This window comes from Hipposideros armiger, unplaced genomic scaffold (assembly GCF_001890085.2).
Source record: "Hipposideros armiger isolate ML-2016 unplaced genomic scaffold, ASM189008v1 scaffold_497, whole genome shotgun sequence".
NCBI classification, from domain to species: Eukaryota; Metazoa; Chordata; class Mammalia; order Chiroptera; family Hipposideridae; genus Hipposideros; species Hipposideros armiger.
Genome location: NW_017731847.1, coordinates 826,519 through 836,829, shown reverse-complemented (window position 1 = coordinate 836,829; position 10,311 = coordinate 826,519). Strand labels below are relative to the sequence as shown.

General features: G+C 42.3%; 1 protein-coding gene across 1 annotated transcript in view; it reads left to right on the top strand.

The window, feature by feature from the left end:
- The window catches only part of PXT1 (peroxisomal testis enriched protein 1), a 36,717-nt gene extending 26,468 nt beyond the window's left edge, over positions 1 to 10,249 (top strand). The window contains exons 3-4 of the mRNA XM_019667445.1: positions 2,490 to 2,620; positions 9,685 to 10,249. Coding sequence (XP_019522990.1) covers positions 2,490 to 2,620; positions 9,685 to 9,789 — 236 coding nt within the window. The 3' untranslated portion in view covers positions 9,790 to 10,249. The remainder of the gene's footprint in view (positions 1 to 2,489; positions 2,621 to 9,684) is intronic.
- Positions 10,250 to 10,311: the final 62 nt, after the last annotated feature.

Sequence of the window (10,311 nt, the reverse complement as noted above, 5' to 3'; positions counted from 1 at the left end):
CTCTGACTATTTTTTCTCAGTCATTTTTGTGGGTCTTTGTCCCTTTGCCTACTTTGTTAACCATCAATCTTATCCAGAGGTTCTGTCATCAGCTATACCAACTCTGAAAGATCTCATCTACTCCCCTGTGCTTTTACTGAATAAATGAATGAACAGTGATTTTTAAGTCTTTACCTTAATTAAGTTGTGATATCCCAAGCTTCAAACATTACCCAGACACCTGCTAAGATGTCCTACAGGTACCTTAAGTTTATGAATGAACTCAAGTTTTCCTCTTTCTCTTTCTACCACCTCTCTGCCTTCCATACCTGTCCTCTCCTGAACCCCATTCTCTCCATAGACTGATGGCGCCACCACCCTTCCAGTCTGCTGAGCTGGAAAAGTAGGAGTTCGCTTTCCCTCACTGTTCTCATCTAATCTATTACCAAATTCCAGCCTATTCTGCTTCCTAATAAATATTTATAGAATTTTTTCTCACCCTTCCACCCCAGTGAGCACTGCTTCAGTTCAGGCTCTGTATGCTAAGGTTCTGAGCATGGGCTTTGCAGCCAGGCAGACCTGGACTTAAATCCTGCCTCTCATCCTCCTTGGCTTTCAATTCCTAGGCAAGCTACTCGGCCATTTTCTAAACCACTGGTCTTCAAACTTGGCTGCACATGGGGACCACCTGCGAGCTTAAAAAAAAATACTGATGCTTAGTCCAACTCCCAGGATCTTGATTTCGTTGGAATAGAGTGAGGTTTGAGCATTGGGGGTTTTTAAAGCACCCCCCCATCCCCACCCCCACCATAGGATTGGCAAGGCAGAGCCAAGATTTAAAAGCGCTCTCTAAACCACAGCCCTCTCATCTGTAATATGAGAAATAATGTCTTCATGGGGGGCATTGTGAGGGAGTCGTCAGTAAAATAATGCATGATAGTCTGGCATGTGGTAAGCATGCTAGTTATTGTTAGGCAACTCCTTTTCATTCTTCCGCAGGACTTTCACATACTCTGCCTCTCTTACCAGTTTCTATTCTGATCCCAGAGGGAAATAGATAGAAAGCAAAGCTGATCATGTCATTTGCTGCTTAAAACCCTTCAGTGGATCCCCAGCTCTACTGAATCAAGTCCCAGCCTCTTACTGTGCCTTCACGATTTTACTCTTGCCTGCTCCATTAGCTTTGTTTTCCATCACTCCTTGCCTTTCAGCAATAGCATACTTAGAGTTTATGCACAAAACCTGTCTGTCACCCCATGTCTCTGCTCACATGATCCTTCTGCCTGGGATCTTCTATTTGCCATGCCCTCCCAGCCAGCTCCAGCCCCCATCTCTCTCTTCTTCTCTGGCTAATTCTTATCTATCCTTTGTCCTTTAGGACTGAACTCAGGTATCATCTTCATTGGGACATCTTCCCTGACCTCTGTGCAGACCTTGTTCTTACTATATAACATGTTGAATTGTAGTTTGTGTCTCTCTCCTACTAGCCTCTTTGAAGACAGGGTTCATTCTCTTGGTGCAAAGCCTAAAAAATCAAAGTCTCAAATTTTATTGGAACAAAATAGGTTCAATGCAAAACTTGCTGTATCTATAAAGCTATACTTATAGCTAGGTTAGCCCCAATTTATTTCCTTCTTCTCTGTATTCCTAAAGCACTTGGGAATTGTTTTATCCCTAACCAGTGTGTTGGGATCAACTTAAGGACAGAAACCTTGTCTTTTTATTCTTTATAAGTTCCCCCACAGCACCCAGCATGGCAGTTTACTCATAGTGCTGCTTAAAAACACTATTTAGATGCTGGAAGCAAATAGGGTTTGGAAGAACTCATTCAAGGATCGTGGAAGAACAAATGGAAAAATCTGCTTCACAAACTGCAAAGATCTACACCAGCGCTGTCCCACGTAATAATTACTAATCACATTTGGGTTTTGAGCACTTGAAATGTGGCCAGTGCAATAAAAGAGCTGAATTTTAAGTTTTATTTTATTTTGATTAAGTTTAAAGACAGATACTTGATTTAATTGTTGGGAAACTTTTGAGTATGTTTGGAACAAGTTGGATATATGAATCCACTTTTTAAAATGACCTCATGAAATCTAAATATACATCAAAGTTTTCCAAAGAAAAGTTAGCATCTGAATTGAGATGTGCTGTAAGTATAAATTAATACTGGATTTCAAAGACTTAGGTATAATGAAAAGAATGCAAAACATATCATTTTTGATTTTATACTGATATATGTTATACTTTGGCTATATTGGCTTAAGTAAAATCATATTACTAAAATTAATTTACCTGATTTTACTACTAGCAAATTTAAAATTAATGAGTCACGTGGATTATATTTCTATTGGACAGAACTATTCCAGGGCAAAACTTTGTTTTTTGATAATCCTAATGATGATGGGTTTTCATTTTCTCATTGTCTAAGGCAGTTTTCAGTGACCAGTGGTGAGTAATTTCACAGAGTTAATGGAGGGTCTCTTTTAAACTCTTTTCTGTGAATGCAGGTCACAGTGCACCTTCTCAGCCCAAGGATAATAGCATTGGCCAGAACCGTCACCAGGAGGAAATAATCCACAAGTTGGCCATGCAGCTGAAGAACATTGGGGACAGCATTGATCAAAGGATGGTTCAAGAGGTGAGATCTGTTTCTCTAGCAACCTGGAGGGTAGGTAGAGGGTGAAAGAGCAGATAGAACAACGGCTGCCGAGTGGCTGGGATGCCCAGGAATGAGCACGGCACATGATTACTAATGTCGGGGTTATCAAACATTAGATCTGAAAATTGGGAGCCTGACTAAGAGCCGGTATTGGATCTCACACTTGCTGCTCACACTGTGGCCCGTGGACTAGGAGCCTCAGCATCACGTGGCAGCTGGTCAGATGTGCAAATCCCAGCCTGCGTCGCTGGAATCACAACCTGTTTTTTTCTACACACACCCCAGGTAATTTGTGCGCACATTAGTGTGAGAGATTTTGCTCCACACCCTTAAACTAGGATGCATATTAGAATCACCCGTGGAATTTTAAGAATTACAGATGCCCGGGCCCCACCTTGACACATTTTTATTTAATTGGCACAAGGTGTGGCCTGGGCAGCTGGCGTTTTAAAAGCTCCCCAGGTGAATTGAATTCTAGGTCAAGGAGGCGAGCCTCTGCCTTAGATTGTAGTTACCCTCCTGAGGCAGCACTGAGGTCTGATCTCAGGCTCACTCCAGCTGGTTTCTTAGTTTCTCCTGATTATTATAAGAGAGGATAAGGGAAAAAAAGGAAAGAATGATGATTACTGTTTTGAAATCTTCAGAGTGATGAAATCCACAGCCAGCTTAGCTTTCCTCCAGGACAGCCTGTAGTTGGTAGTGGGCAGTGGAGAGAATGATGGCATGGGCTCCGACCCAACTTCCTGCCCTTCAATTTACCTGTCCTGTGATGATTTCATGTGCGTCGCTGCCGCCGCCACCATGCTGGCTTCAGGGAGTGCCACATCTTCCTTGCTGTTCTGGTCCGAATGTGGACAGTATGCAGCCTTTCCCTCAAGTAACACATTCCTCGAGACAAAACATGAATGGAAGTTCCCAGCAACAGCACTACTAAAAGCAAGAAAGAAACAAAGAGGAAATAAATACGGACAATCAAAACATTTGATAGACCAATTTCACTGAAACAAATACTTAGTGACAGCCTACCATATGCCAGGCTCAGCTCCAGGCCTTGGTAGCTTAGAGCGGAGAGCAGGACCGAGGATGAGCCAACTTTCATAGAACTCACAATCCAGGAGGGAGACAGATAATAGAGCAGAAGAACCGATAAACAGCCTAGTCAGACAGGATGCCAACTCAAAGCGGGATTGGAAGATACTGAGCGATGGAGGGTGGTTTGGAAGGGTAATCAGGGAAGGTCTCTCTGTGGAGGTGGCCTCTGAGCAGAGCTACTGGAAGTGAGGGAGCGAGCCATGGGAATACCCGGGGGAAGTTCTTTAGGCAGAGGGAACAGCGAGTACAAAGCCCTGTGACAGGAACGGGCTTAAGGAATAGCAAGGGGGCCAGAATGGCCGGAGTGGAGTGAGGCCCAAGAGTGGGCCTCCATCTTAGCGGCGGTGGTGGGTGTTTTACACTAAGTATGAGGGAAGCTTCTGGAGAGGAAGAGCAGGAGGGTGCCGTGGGCTGATTTCCATTTAGAGTGGACACTGGCTGTGGTGCAGAGAGCAGGCCGTGTACAGGGGCCAGTGGGGCACAGGAGACCCCCAAGGCTGGGACCAGTGTGTAGCAGTAGGGATGGCAAGAAACGGTCAGACTCAGAATGAGCCAGCAAAATTGGCTGATGGGCTGGATGTGAGGAGTGAGAGAAAAAGAACGTGTTAACTTCAGTGGTTTTGGCCCAAGCATCTGAATGGATAGTAGTGCCGTTTACTGAGACCGAGAAAACTGGGAAGAGCAGACTCTGCAGAAAAGACAGAGTTCTGTTTGTGACACGTAAGTCTGAAGTTACTGTTAGATGTACAGACTGAGAAGTTGTGAAGTTGTGTAGGAGTTATAAAAACCAGTCTGGAGTTCAGAAGAGACATTGAAGCTCAAGATAAGCATTGCGATTATAGTGTTGCCTTCTCCCTGGGCTCATAAGGTCAGTAATGACCTTGCTCCCAGCCTCACTCCATTTGGAGGATAAACAAAAGCTATGTAATAGTAGCACTTACCGAAGGCTTGCTGCTTGCCAGGAGCCCTGCGGAGGGCTTCGCTTACATTGTTTTGTTTAATTCTTCCAACCACCAGTGAAGCTGGGATAGAACTATTCTCACTTTTCGAATGAGGAAATTGACGACTTAGAGAAGTCAAGTAACTTCTCCTAGGACACACACCTGGTAAACTGCAGGTTTAGGACTTGAACCCATGTCCACTGGCTCCTGTACACACTCCCCACTCCAGTACTGTCTACTGTTTGACCTCCTTTCATGCCAGGGGCCACCTCTAGCCATCTGCTCTCTTTGATACCTGGACCAGAGAACCTGAGGCCCAGAGCCAGGTGGGAATGCCTTTTTCAGAGAAGACCTCACCTGAAAGCCCTACCCTCTGGCCTCAATGGACAGCCATGTTCAAATACTAATACAACAGAAGCTAAACATGCATAGAAGAGACACTTATACATGGACTCATGGCTCACTGAATGTTCAGCTAAGGTGTAAGGGGTTAAATGTGTTGGTTTTAGAGTCCCAACACTGGGTCCAAAGCCTGGCTCACCACTATTTACTGTGCAGCCTTGGGCACGTTACTTAACTTCCCTGGGTCTCATCTACAACAGAAATAACAACAGTACCTACCTGTTGTGAAAATTCAATGAAAGAATCTATGTAAATCACTTAGAACAGAGCCTGACCCACAGAAAATGATCAATAAATGTTACCTAAACCAAAAGTTAATGTTTTTGTCTTTGCCCTTTTCAGTATTTAGAGTTGAACATTTCTTTATGATGTAACATTTCTTAAAACATACTCATGCTATTTGTCATCTTTTTTCTATACTTCAGTTTTTTCTGTAGGAAAGTTTTCACCGATGACTGTATTTTATGAATTCTCAGACAGTCTTTAGGTCAACTTTCCTGCTTCTTGAACAGCTAATTCTCTGAGGACTCATGGGTCCTTGTAATATGTCTTTTTTTCTGAAAAGACCAGAGGGGGACAAATCACAGCCTCCTATTTTCTGTTTGCCTCAACCCAATCAAGAGGTCACTGCTTTATGTAACCTCCTTTCCCATTTTGCCTCCTTTTCTTTCTTTCCTTTACCTTTGAAGTTCTGATTTACTGATAAGTCTGGAATTTACCTTTCCTGCTGAATAAATCGACTCTAAATGGCCCCAGCTTTTTTCTTTTCTTCAAAAACAAACTGTATTGAGAAATAAAATTTATGTACCATACAATTCACCTATTTAAAGTGTACAATTAATGGTTTTTAGTATATTCAGAGTTGCACAACCAGCGTCAGAATCAATTTTAGAACATTTTCATCATCCCAGAAAGAAACCCTGAACCCAATAGAAGTCATTTCCCATTTCTTCCCAACCCCACCAATCTAATTTCTGTCTCTATGGATTTGTTTATTCTGATATTTCATATAAGTAGGATAATACAACATGTGGCCTTTGGTGTCTGGCTTCTTTCACGTAGCATAATGTTTTTTCAGGTTTCATCCATGTTGCAGCACTTGTCAATGCTTCCCTTTTTTTGCTGAATAATGTTCCATTGAATGTACAGATCACATTTTATTTATTTCTCCATTCATGGGCATTTGGGTTGTTTCCACCCTTTGGCTATTATGAATAATGATGCTGTGAACACTTGTGCACATGTTTTTGTGTAGACATATGCTTTCAGTTCCTTGGTACTTTCCTAGGCATAGAATTGCTGTATCATATGAGAACTCGGCATTTAACTTTCTGGGGAACATCCAGGCTGTTTTCCGAAGTGGCTGCACCACCTTATATTGTGGCCACCAGCAGTGTACAAACAAGGGCTCCGGTTTCTCCATATCCTTGTCAACATTTGTTATTAACTGTCTTTTTTATTATAGCCAGCCTCCTGCGTTTGAAGTGGTGTCTCCTTGTGGTGTTGATTTGTATTTCCCTGTTGGCTAATGGTGCGCGTCTTTTCATGTGCTTATTGGTCACTCCCATATCTCTTTGGAGAAATGTTTATTCAGATCCATTTAAAAAATTGGGTTATTTGTCTCTTATTGTTGAGTTTAGGAGTTATTTATATATTCTAGATGTAAGTTCCTTATCATATACAGTGAAACCTTGGATTGTGAGTAACTTTGTTTGCAAGTGTTCTGCAAGACGAGCAAACATTTCCAATACATTTTAACGTAGTAAACGAGCGATGTCTTGCAATACAAGTAGTTTGTTTCCGGAACGAATTATGCTCGCAAACCAAGGTATTACTGTATATTATTTGCAAATATTTTCTCCCACTCTGTAGGTTGTCTTTTCACTTTCTAGGTGGTAGTCCTTGAAGCACAAAAGGTTTTAATTTTGGTGAAGTTAAATTTATCTATTTTTGTTGTTGTTGCTAATGCTTTTGGTGTCATATCTAAGAAACTATTGCCTAGTTTAAAGTCATGAAGATTTATACCTATGTTTTCTTCTAAGAGATTTGTAGTTTTAGCTCTTAAATTTAGGTCTTTGATCCATTTGGAATTAACTTTTGTATATGGTGAGAGTTAAAAGCCCATTTTCAATCTTTTGCATGTGGGTATCCAGTTGTTGAAAAGACTTTTCTTTCCCTGTTGAATGGTCTGGGCAACCTGGTGGAAAAATCAATTGACTGTAAATGAAAGGATTTAGTTCTGGACTCTCAATACTATCGCATTGATCTATGTGTCCATCCTTATGCCTGCCCTGTCTTTTCTTGCAGCACTTTATCAACCTGGCTTTGACGTAGACTTTTAAAGATACCTTGTCCTGTACCACAAAATTGCATTTTAGAACACTTTTAAATAGACCACAGCACATTTTAAAAATAATTTAAAAAATTTCTCCTAAGTTTGGCTCTTAAATGTTGAAGGTTTTACTCTGCTGCTTCAAGGCTTACATCAAGCAACTTTAACAGGATTTCAAATCTGGCATGGTACATTTCTTCATAAAGAGTCATCATTTATTCACCTTTTGTACTCTTCTTAATCAAGTGGTCACATTGATTCTCCAGATCCCTTCCTGCCTTTGAAATATTTAAAGAAACGTTTATTCTTGCTCTTAGAACTCCCTGGTAAGGAGCTCACCAAGTTATTTTTCTGTCTGCAGAATTGATTGCCCTTGAGCTGTTACACATCTTGCTTTCTTGTTCTTTCCACTTAAGCAAGCAGTCTGTGTTTTCAAATAGGCCTTGATGCTCAAAACAACTTCTATTTTGCTATTTAGTTTTATAGGGTTTTGATTCAAGGATCTGGTCTTTTGTTCAATCCGGGGCATGTAATTTTCCTAGGCATAAAATGCGTTTTAAAAATAGTCTTCCTATCACTTTTAGGATCTTAAATGTGTCTTTGAAATTTTTTTGTACAGGAAGGGCTGTTTTCTTCTCAGTTCTAGAAGCTGCCCCCTCCCTGTTCCTATAAGCCTAGGAGTGGCAATAACTCTGCAGTTCCCAGCAGCACCCGCTGTGTTTTCTTCCCCTTTGGCAGATGGTCTCTTTATTTAACCCTCCCGAATTATCCTGATTTGAGTGTGCTATCTGTTTTCTCTGGGAGCTTGACTGACACTGTAGCACACAGGGAATTTCTTCGTTTGTTAGAAAGAGGGGAAGGAAACGAACATTTATTGAACAATCTCTTCCAGGCACTGTTTGAAAACACTCATGTAATTCTCCCAGTAACCCTATCGGTTAGTGGTATAAGCATTTCAGGAAAAACAGTTGAGGTTCAAAGAGGATTCGATAAACCTACCTAAGGTCACTCAGCAACTAAGTGACAAAACTGGAATTTAAATATATGAGCCTCTGACTCAGTGCTGTATATATTTTCTTGTCTGCCTTGTTGGCAGGAAAGTCATTTAATTTTCCTAACTGATATAAATTTTAAAAGGCAAAAAAATCCATTAGTGATTCCCAGTAACTCACAGGACAAAGTCTGAATTCCAAAACCTGCTGCTACTGATTTATCATGCCTTCATTTATTCAGCTAATATTTATTGAGTGCCTACTGTGTGTCAGGCTCTGTTTCAGTACTGGAGGTGTGACTGTGATCTGAGAGACAAAACTCCCTGATCTCATGGAGTTTATATTCTAAAAGGGAGACAAATAACAAATGAAGAAATAAAGTATATAGTATATATTTATCAGACAGTGATAAATATTTTGGAGAAAGATGAGCCAAGGAAAGGGGTGAGGAGTGTTGGAGGATTTACAATTTTAAGTAGAAGCTTTAAGGGAAAGGCTCCCTGAGAAGATGACTTCTGAGCAAGCCTTGGCAGTGTGGGAGGGAGCCACGGACATGGGGGGGTGGGGAGAGCAGCTGGAGGCAGGCATGGGTGAAGAGGTGCGAGGAGGCCAGTATGGCTGAAGCTGAGTAAAAGAGAAAGCAGTGAAAAGATATGGTCTGAGAGATGGGTTGGTGGTAGATCATTTAAAGATTTTTCTTCCGAGAGAGGCTAAGCCATTGGAGAGCGCTGAGCAGGGCAGCCACATTTCAACAATCAACTGAGGTAGCTGTGATGAGATTAGACTGCAGGAGGAGGGGCAGGGACAGGGACAGCCATCTGTGTCTGACCCCCCCTTCTCCTGAGGTAAGTCAACAGTCGCGTTTACTTACAGCTCCACAAACCAGCTGTGCTCTATTGTCACCTCCAGCTTTGCTCATATTCACTCCCCTCTTCATCCATCCACGTCCTCTGCAAACCTCTGTGCTTCTTGGAGAAGACTACGAAAGTGCTCTGGGAAGCCAGAGGAAGAGGTTATCAGCCCTGGAAAGAGTGAACCAGAGGGCCCTCATTTGCTGATGGTTAAGACAGGAAAACACGTCTGGAGGAAAACTCCCCAAGGCAGCGTGGAAGATATGTGCATTATGGAACAGACCAAGATTTTCTCCTTCAGCTCATACAGTTCATTCAGCAGACCCAAAAGCTTGTTTGTGGCGTCGATTGAATGGATATTAATATTGAATTTCTAACTTTGGATTTCTATTGCCTTTTAAAAAAAAAACCTCTCTTCCTCTCTTTCTCTCAGGCTCTTCAACAGGAAGGCAGAGATGCACTGGCTCATTTTGTCTTAGTTTTCTTTGGAGGAGTTCATGTGTTGCTGCGCTTTCTGTGGAATAACCATTTGATGTGAAAGGAATGTAAACGTCAAGTTCTGTTCTCCGTCTACCCTCTGAGAAACATGAATCCCACCAGGACAGATGGGAAGGAGACCCTTCTCCGTGCCCCTCTCTCTTTACCTGTCACTGTTGGTTCATGCCCGGTTGGTTGGGCAGCTGCGGCCTTCCCACTTGTTCAGAGCAACCGGCTATGAGAAGTCTGTGGTTGCCTCATGGTAGAGCCCAAGGTGGACTTAAGAACCCAGGAGATGCTGTGGGCGGTTCCAATGCTCCTTGTAAGGACACCTTGAGAATTTCCTTCCATGAGTAAAACTGACCTCATCCTTGCACCAGAGGTCCCAAAAATGAACCCTTTCTCCTGGGCGCCTCCCTGGGTACCGCCAGCGACCTGTTGGCCCCACTCTGGTTGCCCATGTCCAGATCCGCAGTGCCCCAATTCCTCTCCTTCCTTTTTGTCTATCTCATGTTCCTTACCCGCCCTTTGAGAAGTATTATACGTATTAAGAAAGTTTGTTGTTATAAATTGTAAGTTCTGA